The sequence below is a fragment of the Culex pipiens genome, chromosome 2, assembly GCF_016801865.2.
Source record: "Culex pipiens pallens isolate TS chromosome 2, TS_CPP_V2, whole genome shotgun sequence".
Taxonomy (NCBI): domain Eukaryota; kingdom Metazoa; phylum Arthropoda; class Insecta; order Diptera; family Culicidae; genus Culex; species Culex pipiens.
Window position 1 is genome coordinate 41270916 of NC_068938.1, and position 17993 is coordinate 41288908.

Below are 17993 nucleotides of genomic sequence, written 5' to 3' on the forward strand. Positions count from 1 at the left end.
ACTGGTTGATATTATTGTACCTTCCACGATTGTGGTGAAAACCTGAATTTAACTGATAATTTCCCTAAAAAGTTGCGGTTCATAAAAGTACAGAAAAGTTCTATCGAAATATCACTAGAAAAGCTTTCAAATTTAAAGGAAATTTATGCAATAACTTATCGATTTTCCAGAGTTTTTGAAATATTGGGCGATTTGAAAACTGTTCTGAGATCTTTTCCGATTTCGTGCCTTGACTATTAGTTAGAACTTAAGAATTTTTCATTTAAACCCTAACCGATTTTTACAGGCAAAGTTGCGGTTCATAAAATAAAGATTTCGACGAATTTCTTCGTACAGGTGCGAAATCATTAAGGTAAAATTTGCATTGCAATCGAATTGTTGTTAGATAAATTTAAATTTCAATTTGTAACACAATGTAAGGTACTCGAGATAAATCACGGACGTTAAAGGGTAAAAACTTTATTGCCCACGATCATGAAGGATGCATTTTGGCTAAAAATAATATAACAGTTTTCACCCTCAAATAAGTTACACAATCACAAAACCTCTCACGCTTATTCCATCATCCCACGGATATCAAGAAGACGCCCCCTGATCCAATCCGTGGTGCAAACAAGTATACCGACCCCAGTTTTCGGCGGTATATAAAACACCATTTGCTACACCCCAATTCTCATAATCACATCGATCCCCTCCCACAACCCGGAAAACGGATTTTCATCACACCCACCAGGTTTCCCGGCGAATTCGGGAGCTTTTTGATATTGAACCGGCGTGTGGAGTGTGGAGCCGAAAATTTGATTGGAAAATAAGATTGCCTTTCAAAGAATCTCCCCCAATCTGAAAAGGTGAATTTGCCTTCTAGGTGGGGTTCGCTGCTTCTTCAATAGTTTAATTTAAGCAATTGAGCAATTATGTAAGAACTGTGTGGAATATAATAGGTATACTCACAGATTGGGCCGAATTGACAATGTTCCGTGAGGCGTGAAAATCATAGAACTTAATTGTCCGACAAAGTTTTGCACTGATTGGCGCGGAAGTGAGAAATTTTCCACCCCTGGAAGTGCAGTTGGTGGTGGGTCACTTTGCGCTTTTCCTCCTTGTTTGTTAACGCCCGTGGCGAGCCCCAGACAAACACTTCTTCTCTCCTTCTTCTTAATTTTCCGCGCTAGTGCAACCCTTAAAAGCACACACTCACAAACGCCCTCTCGTGCTCTGTATTTTACTTAAATAGGCCACTTCTCACCTCACCGATAGTAACACCGACCAACACTAGCGAGAGCAGGTTGCTCGACTTTTCCTAGCTTCACTTCCGGAAGAACTGAACGCGGAACCGATTAAGAGGAACACCAGCAAAGGGAAAGCGCGTTCCACCAGAAAAAAGGATACTTTTTCCACACACAAAAAACGCACGAGATATCCTCTTTCCCTCTGCCTTCCCTTCCCTTGAACACAGATACAATAGACTGACTGACTGACTGATTGTGAAGACTGGGAGAGTACCGAGACCGAGATTACAAAAATACACAACTTGATTCCATTGAGTGCGGCAACTAAATGACGACAGCCGGACAGGACACGGCCACCAGACCAGACACCAGACAGGTCCTGGCGAGAGAGAGAGAGAGAGAACGAGAGTTCCCTCGGCAGAGCTTCGGCTCCGGCAAAAAGCTCGAAGGATGGGAAGCACGTGGAAAACGAGGCACGTGGTGGAGGCGCGCGAAATATCCTTGTAGTCTTGGGAGCTTTGAAGGAGAGTCCCACCCCACAAATACACGCAACGGCGCAAGGAGCAAGGTTTGGTGAGTTCCAAAGGGGAGGAGGCTTGGCAGGAACTCACGATAAGCGCTCTACGCATATTTTTGTGGAGTTTTAAGAATGACATTTTGAAGAAATAATCTGCCCGGCCACACAAATAAAAAAAGAAAGAAATTCTTTCCAAATTTAAGGGAATTTTAATTTTTGTAACCCATATACCAAACACTTAATGATTCGCTTTTATCTTCATTTGAAAGCTTTTCTTGCGTTCTTTCGAATGCTGTATCGAACTACTGCAAATTTTAACTTTTATATCAAGTTTTTGAAGAAAAAATTTGACCCTTGAAATTCACAAAATCGGAACACTTTTTTCTTACGGATGTAAACAAAATTTGGTTCTCTCCATGAGTACATATTTTTTACAAAATAATGACTTCACACACTGAAATCAATGCAACACAAGCTTAGTGATGTTTTATCCATGGTCTGATAACTTTTTTTTATAAAAAAAAGAGGTAAATTCAGGTGTTCCACAATTGTGGGAGGTACAATAACATCCCACAAATGTGGAACAGGCAATTTGGTACGAAAAAAACGAAGTTGACTTTATAGCTGTCGGCCACCATTGCTAGTACCAACCACTAGTGTCTTCCTTTTTATCTACAAGGACTTCGCCGCCCTGGGCTCCTAAGTGTATGAAAGTATGGCACGGAGCGACGGCGCCGAATACTCATATTTACACAAAGAATTTTAGAGCGCCCGCCGCGGGATTCGAACCGGCGACCTCTGGATTGTGAGTCCATTGCGCGGTCCGATTGATCCACACGGGCGGGAGAGTTTTGCTACTCTGTAAGAAATAGTCTTGAAATGAAGTTTTTTGGTAAAAAAAAAGTACTAGTAGGGTCGACAAAATGCTGCATTTGGCATGCTATTAACAAATTATCACAAAAGTGTTCCGAATTTGTGGGTGTTCCGAATATGTGGGAGGACTGTATGTCTTAGTAAAAAAAATCCATTCATTTTACTGGCTCAAAGGTTACCAAAAGTTCCTTAACCCACTACAACCCAACCCCGCCTCTAGACGGGCTTTGATCTAAAAAATCGCCAAAAATCCATTTTTCAACCAATTTTTGATCTTTAAAAAGCATTGGAAAGAAGAACTCTTAAAATTTAAGAAAATTTTAAGGGTTGGAAGTAAGAGCTTTTCAAGCCGGAGATCTGTAAAATGCCCAGACCCAGGGAGAGACGACTTTTTTTGTGGATGACCCTTTGCTGCATCTAGAACATAATAATGATAAAGAGGAGGTACGTGCAATTTTTCAATAGTATTTTTGTATGGAATGCTGTCAAAATAGTATGGAAAAATTTTAGCAGAAATAAGGCTTCAAATGATAGTTTTTGGGTTTGAATATTGCAGGAAAAAATACCATTGACTGAAAAACACTCACGATCTTAAAATATTATCAAAAAAAACAGTCATGTTTGGTTTTTGAACTGTTATAAAAAAAAAACTTCATTTGTTAAGATCGCTCATTAAGCTCTTATTTCGTTAATCAAAAATTGGAAGAGATCATTAATTATTGAGATACTTACCAAATTTGCTTGAAAATACAGCATTCTAATCTGAATGACTTTTTCTCGTCACGGCTAGAGGGTGACGAGCGGGAATTCCCGGGAAAAAATTCCCGGGAAATCGACCATTTTTGGACCTCTCGATTCCCGGGAAATTCGGTCGAGACTCTCGGGAAATTTCAAACTTATAAATACTGAAGCAAAATTATATAAACTAATCCGAAAATTATTGGAAAAAAAACTAAATTATTTGGATTATTGGATGTTCAATGTTCGATGTTCAAGTTTGAATAAACATTCAGAAACTGTAAATTTTAACTTTTTAATATTCCTATCAAATTCCAATAACTATAATTGAGAGAAGCCAAAAAAATAGTGGACCTCAAAATTTACCTTAAGCATACTTAGTAGTTACACCCCAGAAATGAAATCTAAAGTTTTTTTTATTATTATTTAAGTGGGAAAAGCTTTTTAAAGAAGCAATCCTCAGATTTTTTTATTTTGAGTACGTGAATTAATTTTGCTGTTATCAAGGTAATTTCTTTTTTTGATGTCAATAAGTCATTTTATGTTTCACGTCAACCTCAATATTAAATTATATTTTGGAAAATAAAACTCTTGCAGTGGCAATCTTTGTAAAGTTAAGGTTCGCCAATTGTGAACATTCCGGTTTTCCTGATAACTTTAAATATTTCTTCAATGAATGTTTACAGTTGACCTTAAGAAAGAAAAAAAAACAAGTTTTAATTGTTGTTTTGAGTCGTTATTTATCATATTGCAAAAATCTCGATACTGGGAAATTATTTATTAGGCATGTTTTTGCTTCACAAAAATCTAACAAGAAGTTCATGCAACAAGTTTGTGCAACTTTTGAAAAATCACTTAGTGTGAATAAAGATTCGTAAATATTTTAAACAAAATAATAAGGATACTTAAATTAACGTTTAATAGAATAAGTATGAATTAATTGTAACTGAAATCATTGAAACGAAACAAATTTATTACTTTTCTTTTTTAAATTTTGCCACTATTGGCATAGTAAAAAAACTCCCGGGTCCCGGGAATTCCCGGGAAATGGCCAAGTTCAACTCTCGATTCCCGGGAAATTGAAAATCTCGAGAATCGTCACCCTCTAGTCACGGCCAAAGTGCTGACAGGGCGAAAAAAAATTGTGTTTTAGATGCATATTTGCCCTATTAGAACAGTTTAAAAAGTGATTTCAAAAGTATTCGAAGACTACGTCAACGGCCCAATTCCAATCTAAAAAAAATCTAGGATATACATTTAAAAAAAACCTCGTTCAGTAAATATACATTTTTCATAATTTGAAAAAAGCTTTTTGAGGATTCTGAGATATAATACACAGAAAATAAATCGGATATCGATATATCAATCAATCTTGAAGGGTACCATGCTTCTCCATCGAAATGAGTTCTCAGTACATTTTGCTGGAGACGCGTGGTGCCTAATGTTCAAATAATGTACCGAGATCCGATATTTTTTTTCCTAAAATCAGATCTAAGAATCCTTTAAATTGATATTCACCATTTTTGGATATGTTGGATTCGGAAAACTCATCAAACAATAGTTTTAGCCGTGAGCTCACCTTGGTCTTGAGACCTTCATAATCAGCGAACAAAGTATTCATTTGATTTGTTTTAAATGTATGTTTTAAAAATGTCTTTGTATTTTTCAGTAAAAGCCCAACATATCATCTTTCTTTTATAACGTGACAATTTAAAATTTGTTCAGCCGTTCTGGAGATATAATATTTTAAAAATGTGTTTTTTTGCGAAAATGCGTAGTTTTTGGATTTTAATTCCTTTATTCAAATAAGACCACCCTAATCGCCAAACAAAAAACGAGTCTAATTATGTTGGTCTGATCCTGGATCCTGCTGGTATGACGTGGAGTCGCTGTTTTTAAATGCTAAGTAAATTCAGAAATTTAATGAAAAGTTCCAAATCTCTTAATTACTCCACCTAACCCCGAACAAACAACAGAGCTCATGCTCTCGCAGTCCGTCTCGCTGCCTACAATCACGTGGAAGCCAAGCCCGGCACGGGGATACCACGTGGTCGCGGTGTAGGTGGGTCAACACCACCAACCGTTCCCAAAGAGAGCAATAACTTCACTGTGTTAGTAAACAGCCCTCGTCGTCGGTCTCCCGTTGCCCGAGCCCGAGAAACGAGAATGAAATAGTATTCGTATGAATTTGTACTACTAGTCTCATCCCACCCCGAGAACAGCAGACCCTCCGTCAGACACACCAGCAAAACCAAAACAAAGCTGTCACTGACTGCTGGATGCTGCTGCTCCACATTCACGCAGACCAAACAGAACGCGGACAGCAGCCCCAGAAAAGGCGCAACCCCAGAGCATGCGTACCCGAGACTAGAAATCCCCCCATGAATAGAGAAACGGAGGATAGAACGACCGAACGTGCAATAACGAGGATCCTGAACCAGGAAGTACCCCGACGAGTAGAGTGCACTGTGCACCACCCAAACAGCGGCAGCACAGTGGGAGTGGGAGGTGGACCGTGGGTGGGCAAAATGTCAGAGGTCGTCTCAGTCTTTTGCTATTTTATTTTGTCGGAAACAGTAATTTCGCAAAGGTCAAGTGAATGGAACAAAACATAATTTTAAATTTAAAAGATGAAACTAACTTTCAGCACAACAACTGTTGAAATTTTCAAGACACATTTCCTCACTGTGCATTTCAGAGAAACCACTCTTTCAGCATAAAATTGCACATGCACATCACGACATGACATTATTGAGCGAACGCAGAAGAGCACACAATTTTCTCCCTCAAACAAGCCGGAAAGAGCTTTGCAAAATTGTTGACACATTAATGCAAACGAACGGAACTTCGGAATGCATCCTGGCGGGCTCGTGGAGGCGGAAAACAGCGTTTTCATGCGGTGATGGAGCGAGTCCCAAGGGCCGATGTGGTCACATATGAATGCTTGCATGTCGGCGGGCAGACTATTGCAAAACTAGAACTTGTCCTGTTGTGTGGGTGTAGTGAGTGGAGCGGGGGGATGCTGGAGGGATGGTCACTTGACCGAGTTTTCCAACATGACTGAAAACGCCCTTTAGCGAAGAACTCGGAATAATTGGATCCTGGAGCAATTTTGAGACAAGAATCAGTGCAAAGACTATTGTACAGCAAGAGGACGTGTTGATTTCAGAAAATGACTTGAAAATCGAGTTGTGGAATTGAAAACTCACTCAAGATTAGAACGTTATTTGTTTTTTTTTTTTTTTTTTAGTTTGTAAAACTATTTTAATGACAACATAAACTTATATTTTCAAAGAAACAACATTATTTAACATTTGAATTATTACTCAAATTAACCAAAGCAAAATCATAAACTTATTTACGAAAAATCGTCAACTGGGGAGACCTTGGGTCTAGGGGTGAGATTTTGTCGTACAAATTTCCGCATTTTTGTATGACCTAATCGCACCTCTTAGACCCAATGTCACCCCTGATGACGGTAGCTAGAATGATTAAATCGAGGACATACAATAAGGTATATTAAATATCATATTTTTATTCTTAATTTTTTTTAATTTTTGCTTCGGAATACAACTTTCAACATATGAAAAAATAATCAAAACGAAAATCTTCCATCAAACATCTTCACAATCTCGTTGAAGAGCTTCCGCCAGTCGGAGACAACCCAATCTGGGGCGTCACTCCCAGACATCTGACACAGAGATAATATTTTCCAACCCAACAAGATATTTCATTGAGAAAAGTCCGTGTCACTCCCACAACACACCGTCTAACTCATACACGAAGCTTTTCCTAGAGTCGCTCTTTTTGGCGAGCTTTTCTCCCGACCACCCACAACGCACACTACAGTACCTTCGTGGGGCATTCTCCCGGCGGACAGGACAATAACAAAGAAAGTGAGTTACCACAACTGGAGGGGAAATCGTGCGTGGGTTCGAGAGTTCTGTGTACCGTTAAGTAGGACGAATCGGGAATGCAGTCTTATTAGGGACAATACTCTTAAAAGCTCAAAAATAGGAAATTAATGTATAAATTGTTTAGGATTGTTTCCGCTTTAAACTAAACTAAACAAAAAATCATTTGTATAAATTCGCCAAATGTGTCCTGATGCCCATCAGTTGACGATAAATATAATTGGTTGGTTTGTTCTAGGTTGAACCATCAGACTGTTTTCTCAAGTTTTTGCAATTCCTTTTCAAAACACTTATTTTTCCTATCATTTTATAGTGACAAAATGGCCTGTTGAGAGATGAGATAAGGGTTTTTCTCAGTACAGTTCAGGCTCGATAATCCAAACCATTTTTCCTGATTATTTATTTTTTTCTATTTTTTAATATTGGTTATATTACTAGGGTTAGTGATTTCTCACGATTTAGTGGACAGCACAAAACCCGTGAAATTATAAAATTTTCGTGAAATCCCGTGAAATATATCATTTTTTTTTTAATCAATTCTTAAAAATACCAGCATTCAACAATTATTTCTTCCACAAAGCATTATGATGTTAATCATACTAATTTTTAATTGAAATGCACGATATAAGCCAGAGGTGTTCAAAGTTTTTGAACGGCGGGCCAAATTTGAAAGCTCACGTGAGCTTGCGGGCCAAATGAGAAAATTTCAATCTATAAAACTAAAAAAATCTTGTTTCGGCTGAAGTTTTTTTTTTAATTTTAAGGTTAGTTAAAATAAAAGATAAAAAAGTTTGCAATAGTGTTATACAAAAAGCTTCCAATCAATTAGTTAAATTTTATTAATATCAGAAAATCCAACAAAATATTTTAATTTTAATTTTATTATTCAACTGCTTTTCATTGCAATTTCGTGCCGCAACAATAATTGAAATCAATACAATATTTTTGACTGAATACAATCGTGATTTCACAAATATATCGAAAATTAAAAGGTAACCAGTTGAATGCACTTATATTATGATTGTTTTTGCATTATTTATTTTTTTTTAAATATATTTTAGAAGAGGTGATATAAACTTTGTAAAAGTGTGTAATTTTATTTTTTGGGTTCACGGGCCATAAAAAACACCTCGCGGGCCACGTTTGGCCCGCGGGTCTTACTTTGGTCACCCCTGATAGAAGTTATTTGAAGAATTGAAATTAAAACATACATTTATACATCAATAGAAGCGGCAGAATGTCCTCTTAATGATCCTGTCATTCAATTGGTAAAAAAAAATTCTTTAAAAATATAAAAAAAAAATACTGAAAAAAGTTGAAAAATGACTGTCCGTACTCCTTATTAAACAACGATATCTGATCGATTTGAGTGAATTCTTTTAATAAATATTGTTACTGTGTAAATACAAGTACCTCAAGCTAGTTTGTAACAATTTTTAACTTATGTTAACTTGGTCTAGTAAATTTATATAAAAAGAGGTTTAAATTTACTTTTCTAAGCAACACTTATCAAAACATTAATTTATGAACAACTTGACGATTGATTGATTTTTTTTCAAATCAATTATTTTACTTTTTATGATCGACGTTCTTGAAACATTCCGAAAACACAGTGGACTTTCTCTGAGTTTTTTATTACAGTTATTTGGCTTTTACAGTTATTAAAGTAAACTATTAGAAGAGACTGATAAATTATGACAAATGTTGAAGTCGGGAATACAAATCAAATCATAAGATTGAATCTTGGTTTTATCCAAGATTATTTTTTTCATAGAGTTATTTTTGATCTAAACATTTTAAGAGTTTTCTGAGTCCCAAAAATATTCACGAAATTGAATGATTTGGCTTGATGGTCCCCGTGGAAATAAGAAAGTTAAAACCTTTTTCTTGTTATAAAGCTTAAAGTCCGTTTTACATATTTCACTCTTAATCTTTGGTTTATTATCTTACGTGAATAAAAAGAACAAATAAATTTAGAAAAGATGTTCTATAAGTGTCACGGTAAAAAAATGTGAAGAAAATTTCTAATTGATTGAATAATAATAGAAAATAAAGTATAAGAAATAGTTGCTGTTATTTAAACATACGATTTTAATCGTTTTCATAACATTTTTCCTGTTTCGTGAAATTTTCGTGAAATTTAGAATTAAAGTTTTTAGAATTAAAGTCCTCGAGAAAATTGCAATTTTTGAGCGTGAAAAATCGCTAAGCCTAGTTATCACGATTTTAACAACATGGTTTCGTTTTTGAATTTGAATTGAATTTTGAATTTTATTTACTTTTTTAAGGCAGGAAAAGCCACCAAAGCAGTGGCACCAAAAACCTACTTTTTTTTAAGACAATAGTTTATTGGTCCTGTTCAAAAAAAACTCTGGAAATCATATTTCGCGTTTTTTGGCATTATAAAGCTTCCATGAAACACAAATTCTAGAGTTTTTAAACAGAATAATTTATAGGTCTTTAAAAAAATTAGAATTCTTAAAAATAATTCAGATTGTGTTCAACAGAAGGTACGAAAAATCTATAAAAATGTAATTCAGACAATAAATCGAGTGTGCCCTGTAGTAACTTAATGTAATAAGCACTGCATGCTTTTTCAAAAAGTTATCTTGAATATTTAAAAAAAGTTCTTACCGAAAAAAATATTTTAACTCAATGATTGTTGTGCAGTAAACTCCATTGAATATTACAATCAAAAACAAACTTTCCAGATAACCTCCCGATTTGTGTTTCGCGCAATTTAATTCACTTACCTTTGTGTTGTTCACGGGACAAAATTCTTCATCAGCAAAACTAGGCACATCAAACAAAACTAAACTGCTGTAAACGGAATTTTCACGTAACTAATTCACCACGTAACAAAACTAATAATACCGATGTAATTCTTCCTAGAACAAGCACTAAATCAACGAAACAGAAGCCCGAACTAATAAAATCAAAAAATCAATCGACGCGCACTGACTCGTCACATCCTTTCGAAACAACCGAAAACCGTTAGTTTTGCCTTCCCTCGACAGCACGAGAAGGTCCCGTTACTCGGCTGAGCGAGCGTCGCGCAACACAATGATGTTGCATGCGACGTGTCGCATGGAGACACCGTTACACGAGGGGCGCGACACTTCTGGATTTTATTTCGGATTGTTTTGAAGAAAAGATTTGCAAACGTAATTTTTTTTAATTGATTTTTTCAATCTTTTTATTCTAAAATTTCTACATAATTGTAATAATAATATAATAGCAATAATAATAATGGTATATAATAATGTATATATAATTATATGTACAAATTGTTCTGATTTTTCTTACTTCTTTTTCCTTCTGCTCAAATTGCATTTTTATCGCATCAGTTAGTCCTTCTTGGGTATCTTTTTTAGTTAGTTGTGTGTGTGTGTTTAATTAGTAGTATGCCTTCGCAATCACCGCGCAGCATGGCTGCAAATCGTTCTCACTTGTTTAATTCAGTTTATACTTTTTAGTTGCAATTTCCGTTGCATGTCTCTCTGTGTTCGTCGGAACTCTCTCGCTTTCATTGTCATTTTTTTTTTCTTCTTCTTTGTCTACACATCTTTTCGCTCAGTTGATGAGTAGTGCGCGGTCGAACTGTTCGACCCAGAAAACTATTTTGGCTTACATGGCTAGGAGTATTGCCGCATACTACTGCTGCATGTGTCGTTTAATTCTTGCTTTGCTCTACACGGTTTTTTTTTTTTCTTGTTTCAATTTCTTATCGACGAAGTTTTTTTCTTTTCCTAAAATCTACGGTGTATATATATAGTATTCATCAGCATCTTTGTTTACTGTTGTTGTTTTAGTTTTTACATTTCTCTGTTGTTGTCTGTTAGTAGGATTAATAGTTGATTTTGCTGCTTTGTTGCACTATAGTTTAGAACTATGTCAATTACTTTTAGTAGTTGTGTGTTTGTCTGTTGTGGTTTGCCTCTTTTATATACCGTTTTGACCCCTAAGTTTTGTATGCTTGGTTGTTTTGCTTTAAATAAGTTACTTCAAAAGGTATGATCATCATTTAGTTCCTTTCCTTTAGACTTTAGGTTTGCTGTGTGTGAGTTTTCGATGTGAACAAAAAAATCACACCCATATGTATAATATGTGTTCTTTGTTGCCTGTTAACCTTACGAGTACTAGATAAATCTTAAATAACGCTTGTTTTTTTCTCTCTCTTTCTTATTGGTTTTGTTTTTCTTGCTTGTCTCATATTCGTTTCAGTTACCTTGGTATTGTTGTTTGTTGCTGTTGTGTTTGCTCTGTTTGTGATTGTGATTAAGATCCATGTTGGCGTTTGTTTTAATGCTTGTAGTAGTAACACACCAAACGATTTGTGTTCGTTTTGCCGTGAACATCACGTTAACTGTCTTTAGTTTGATTGCAAAGAATACAGATTAGGGTAACTCAGAACAGGACAGTTCGAAAAGAGAGCGTTGCCACAGATATGAAACCGTTGAGGAAAGCAGCTTTTTATATTATATAAATTTCTAGCAGAAGGAAACACTTACAAAAAAAAGAAAAACAGAACGTAAAATTTTGACGACAAAAAAAGAGTTAAATAAAACGCGAAACAAAAATAAAAAGTAACAACAAGTAACCTACACTCAGTGTGCTCGCGCGCTCAGGAAACCGTTCGATTCGTTTGCCACTTTCTACTACTTATAGTTAAATATGGTTTAGCATCAGAGCGCGCCCCTCTCGTCCGATAGCGTTGTTTTCTTTAAATTACTTACACAGCTAGAGAAGCGTTAAAATTAAATAAAGGAATTAACAAACACGTTGCTATTAGGGGAAAACGCGCGCGCTTTCTTGAGTAACTAGAAGAATTTAACTAATCTTTGATAGCTAGATATTTCCGACGCGGTTTGCCCCACAGCTTTCACCACAATAAATTAAGCTAACCTTTTTCTACCAAGCTGTGACCCCGAAAAATAATAATTATAGCATTTAAAAGTGTGCCACTAGCACCGAGAAGAAGTCTGTTGAGCAATTCTCCCCAATTTCCGGAAAATTTGCTGTTTTACTTTATTTGATTGAAATACAATAACAGGCAATTTCCATACAAATTTGACAGCTATCCATACGAAATTCGAAAACTTAAATTTTGAGGAGGGCATTTAGAGTTCGTGGTTTAATGTCATCGGCGTAATAAAATTCAGAAATACTGTTACACTTAAAACACTGATAAAAAAAAACATTTCGTTTCTACTCAGAAATCACTCGATTGTCCGAAGGTTTCGAAAAAAAAAATCACTACGGATAATCGAATCACGAACAAAAAACATTTTTTTCCTGTTTTTTATTCGAGATCTGTGATCCCAATTTAGTCAAATTTGAGCGGTTTTTGCCAATCTCCGCCATTTGAAGGTATATTTTTAAGGAGGTATTAGACTATGACAAACAAACTCGCATTTTTTGACAGTTTGGCAAGTTGCCTGCTTTGTTTATTTGCCTGCATATGTTTGCAGAAACGTCAGCCAGCATACATTTTAAGTTGTTTGCGAGTTTGGCAAACTGTCAAACACGAAAAAGTTTGTTTGTTTGTTTGTCATAGTCTAATATCTCCATTAGCAGCGTTGTCAATAATCATAAATTTTTATAACTTTTCTTACCTTCTCAAAATTCACAACAAGAAGAAATTTATTACGCCATTTGGTTATACTTAGTGAAATTTTAGACATAGGGGCGAGGGGGTAATATGCACCCCCTAAGGAAAAACTGTGATTTCTCAACCATAACATCAATTCTGTGGAAGAATTTTGTTAAATGTTCTAAAACAACTATTATTCTTCGTCACCCATGTGTAAAAAGTCTTGAAAAACCCTCAAAATTGTTTAAAAATGCATATTTCTAAAAATATTTTTGATTCATTCCAAACAATCATGCGGGGCAATATGCACCACAACATTGGGGCAAAATGCACTACAACAACGGGGCAAAATGCACCACAACAATGGGGCAAAATGAACCGGGTTAAAGCAGTTTTCACTAGTCACCACTAGAAGACACCGCTGTTTTTACAAGGGAGCATCACAGCGGTGCATTTTGCCCCGACCACGCTTATTACATAAAATTCAATTAAAAATACATTTTTTAATGTTTTTGGACTCATCTATCTATAGAATAATGAAGATTGTGGTAAAAACTATATAAACAAACACTTACAATATCAATAAATGCTTTTTATATTGTCCAAAAATCATATTGGAAGTTCAATAAAAATTAGATCAAAACACAACATTTTAAAGTTTTGCAAATAACTTTGGCTGTTTTTATCCTACCATGCTCAAACTTTTCCAGCATAGTTTTACAATTTTAAGCTTCCAATTTCTATGTTTATTCCCCGGAAAATTCTTCCTGATATCGAGAAATGCTGGGAGTGCATTTTGCCCCGGGGGTGCATATTACCCCCTCTCCCCCTAAATAAACAAAAACAAAATTGCATACGAATTTCTTCGTTTCAAACACCTGTTTTTCCGAAACTTTTTGCCAATGTCAAAAAATCAAAATTTGGGAAAATTTCTAATCCTTCCTAAAAACATCGATTGAATATGATTTTCGTTTCGAAATAAAAAATAAAACTATTTTTTGGACCATGTTTTCAATATTAATTTTTTTTTCATAGATTTGGCAACACTGTTTATAAGAGCCCATAGCGAGCAATGGAGCCGCAAAGTTGTTCATTCGTTAAGTAAAGTGAAAAGCCAAAATTACAAATAGATTTAAATTTATAATATTGCATGAAAACTGAGTGCGGTAACTTTGTTCAGTGAATCTAGCGATTTTCAAAACAGAGTTGTTGCTCACGCGTCAAGTGTCTTCGAAATTCAAAATTAGTATGGCGTTGTAGCTCGATAGGCACGGCGGCGTAAGAAAAATAATATTTGTTTTTTAATGGATATTTGCCAAACTTATATGGACCAAGAATAGTGCAAAACAGTTTCATCGGACATAAAAAAGCACCAAAGTATTTTAATTTAAACAAAACAAAAACAGCAAAACCGGAAATCCAGGAAATCATAACATTTTGGTGATGGTGAGAATTGCTCTTTTGTTTCTATTTAGAGTTATCAATTCCCACAAGTTCCAGTTTTAAAACCAGTTTCGGACCAGAATCAACATCTTTTAGCTTTTTTGGAACAGCCCACGAGAGCACTTGAGCCTGGCGCAATCAAGAGAAACTCGCATCACCCGCTGGAACTCCGCGTTGCGATTGGAAGACGAAATGACACACAAAACAATGCGCGCTTGAGTCGTCCACGGCTCAACGAGAACATAATCTTCCCACTTCGCTCGAGCCAGAACCCGGCGAAAGGGATCGTTTATTGTTGTCAAGAAATAGTACAATATCAGAAGCCCAATAGAGTCGTACACTGCAGGCAAAAATTGGTTTCACCAGTACGCACGCGTGCGCTGCTAAAAATAGGAATTTGTAATAAATGATATCCTATCTACTAAACAGCACCCGCAAAGAAAAAATGTACAAAAAAGTGTAACTTTGCCCATCCCACTGTACAAATACAAAAAAACTGAGTAAAATCTACACAGATACTACACATCTAGATGAGAGTCCTCCACAGTCCGGTTAGTACCTCCGATAGCCGTTGCTCGCCTTATTGTCAGTAACGGCCACGCCTGGAACTTGGTTCCGCTAGACGACCGCCGCCTCACCACGATTAAAAAAAAAATCTTTGTTTTGTATCATTCAGTCCTTTTGGTTTGCCACCACGCTCGCTTTCTACCAGCAGCTCGCGAGAGCGTTCCCGACTCAGTCCTGCAGCGTTTTGCGCCGCAACTTCTGGATGCCGGCCTGCACGTACTTGACCACGTTGTACAGCGAACTGTGCAGCGTCATCGGACCGTTCTCGTGGTCCAGATCGATGAAGAAATCTACGGGAAATTTTAAATTAGATTATGACAATCAACATCGACTTCGTCGACGTACCTGTATGGTTGCCCCGTATCACCAGGTTGTCCGCCTGTTCCCACAGATCCTGACAGTTGAGCAGGTGGTTGAACAGGGTCGCCTGCTTTTGAAACGCCATGTGCACCTAAGAGTTTGAAAACGCGCCATTTTAGATAACGTTCAAAGTTATTATTTAACAGAAAACAAATACTAACATGCACCGGCATCAGCAGGCACGGCGACGGGGAAGAACTTATCGACGAACCCGGAATCGGACCGGTTTGGCCGGTTTGACCTGAGCAGTAGCCGGAGCTCTGAAACAAAAATAAAACCATTTACATCTTGCGCATAACCTTTAGCTAGCCGGCAGCTCATACCTGCGATCCCACCGAGGTGGGCGACAGCGGCGACGGCGTGTTCCCGTTGACCATGTCCGCCGACACCGTGGTGTTCGGCTTCTGGTTGTACTCGGCGATGATGCGCTGCACCTCCTTGATGTCGTGCCGGCGCATCTTGTACAGCTTCAGGTAGATCAACGACTGGCACCGCAAGCTGGGGAGGAGAGGGAGAACGTAGATATTATTTTTATTGCCATAAAGCCTTAGCGTTATTGCTCGGAAGGCACGTCAACCATTGCAAAAGAAGAAAAAACCGGCATGTTGACCTGTATGATTTTAAATCTTTTGCATAATGTTAAATTTTGTTATCCACTGTTCTTCTTTATTTTATTTTTTTGGTTCAGTGTTAAACATTGACTAATATTTTTTCGAAAAAATACAGGATTAAACACACAAATTTGCATGCTGATTAAATATAAACGATTTTTTAAGTGATGCTTTCAAAATTCAAAATATTTAATATTGACATACCCCTAGGAATGATCCAGCTTTCGTTGAGTGCGACGTAAATATATGACAAAAGGTCGAAAGACATAACGTCGAATGGACAAAAGGTCGAATACCAAGAGGTCGAATCGACAAAAGGCCGAATGAACAAAAGGACGAATAAACAGAAGATCGAAAGTTTTAAAAAATAGCCTTAATGCAAAAACATTGAGAACCAGTTATGAAAATATGTGTTTTAGACGCTTTTCAGTAAATTTGATCAACTGATTTTTTTAACTTTTTTATTAAAATTTAGAGGGTCATGGGAATTTTATTAAAACATTTTTTAAAAGGCCCCAACCCCTTTTTTGTGAGTGGAAGTGAGGCCGTTGCAAATATTTTTTGAAGTTTATGTCCCTCAACTCTGACTAAATTTTTTGCGGTTTCAGTACACAGGAATTTAATGAAAATTCAAAACATGTTTAAACAAGCCCAAATAAGCAAAATACATTATCAATGCAGAAAAATGCATTTTAGATTGTTTTCAGTTGGTTAGACTTCTATTTGCATGGACATTTTGATGTTTTTTGGAAAAATATTTTTTTTGACCCCTGATTTTTCAGACCAATTTTGAAGGGAGGGGGGGGGGGCGACATAAACTTTGAAAAATATTTGCAACGGCCTAAACTTTAAATAATAAAATATAACATCTTTTAAAATGTCAGATTTTTGAAGAAACTAGACCATCAAGGCTGGATAAAAAAAGGGTAGAAAATTTGCAAATGTTTATGTTTGCAAGAATGGAAAAGTCACTCAAATATTCCGTATGGATAAACTCACAAAACTTTTTAGAAGTACGACTTTCTTAAAAGAATAGTTTATATAAGAAAGGATAAACTCAATTTTTTTACGACAATCAAGAAAAGGTTATTTTTCAAATTCGCAATTCGCAATTTTCAGTGTAAGAACGGGCCTTGACCGATCTTATGCACCAGGTTCCCGACGAACACGCACTGCCCTTACACCTACATCTTACCCTTGCTCTGAGTCAGTACGAGCAACACGCTAGAACACGCTTTGAGTGTTCGTGCCAGGCATGCACACCTTCTTTTCCGGTTACGCATTTTAACTCGGCCGGGGGTGGTACATTACGTAGGGTTTGATGTAAGTATAAGCGCCTAACCATTTATAGTGTGCCTATCAACTTTCATTAAAGCAAAAACTGTTATATTTTTAGTTTGAATTCAAAAACTGATTGTTATTTACTGTGTAATGTTTTCTCCTGAAATCTTCCCTATTGTTGAGTCGTGTTTATCTGTTGCTATTTCTTTTGTCGCGGTGTTTTGTTACAATTTTTGGTCCTAAGCATGTTATAAAAGTTTACCAAAAATACAATAGTAATATTTGTGTTAATCCTTTAACCATTCCATAAATTGAGTAAGGGCTCAAACCTCACTTGTTTGAAAAAAGGGTGAAGATTGAAAACAATAGACAGTAAAAGAGAATTTATTTTATAAAAATCAAGAATCAATAGTAAGAGAATGATAAAGAATAAAAAGAGATACAAAACAAGCTAAGATTATAGTAATGATAATTTATAGGACAGATAAATAATTATTCAAATAAATAAATTCGCAATAAAATCAAAAAAGATTAGGCGAATGATAAATAGACTTGATATTACTAGTACATTAAGGAAAAGTATATTTTTAAGGAAAAAACAAAGTTTGTTACAGCAGTATCAATTGGTAAAAAAGAGTGGAAAAGCTTTGAGAGATAAGAGAATCAAAAGTTAGTAAAATCAAAATCAAATGATTAACATAGAAGAATGAATGAAGAAGTGAGAATCAGTAGAGCAAAATAAAAATTGGAGATAGGTGGTAGCTGAGAATGAAAAGAAGAGAAACCCCGTTGTGCGATGCTTCAGGCACATCCACAGCAGTTGACTCAACATACTGCGAATCAAAACAATACCGTCTACAATCACAA

The 17993-nt window shown here is 36.2% G+C and overlaps 1 protein-coding gene across 4 annotated transcripts in view; it reads right to left on the reverse strand.

Annotated features, from left to right (window-relative positions):
- Window positions 1–10740: 10740 nt before the first annotated feature.
- LOC120420475 (AF4/FMR2 family member lilli) overlaps window positions 10741–17993 on the reverse strand; it is a 114775-nt gene continuing 107522 nt past the window's right edge. For all 4 annotated transcript variants that reach the window (XM_039583531.2, XM_039583516.2, XM_052708974.1 and 1 more), the window contains 4 exons: window positions 15558–15732; window positions 15396–15494; window positions 15220–15325; window positions 10741–15164 (listed from right to left, as the gene is read on the reverse strand). In XM_039583531.2, the coding sequence (XP_039439465.1) occupies window positions 15043–15164; window positions 15220–15325; window positions 15396–15494; window positions 15558–15732 (502 nt within the window). In that variant the 3' untranslated portion in view covers window positions 10741–15042. The remainder of the gene's footprint in view (window positions 15165–15219; window positions 15326–15395; window positions 15495–15557; window positions 15733–17993) is intronic.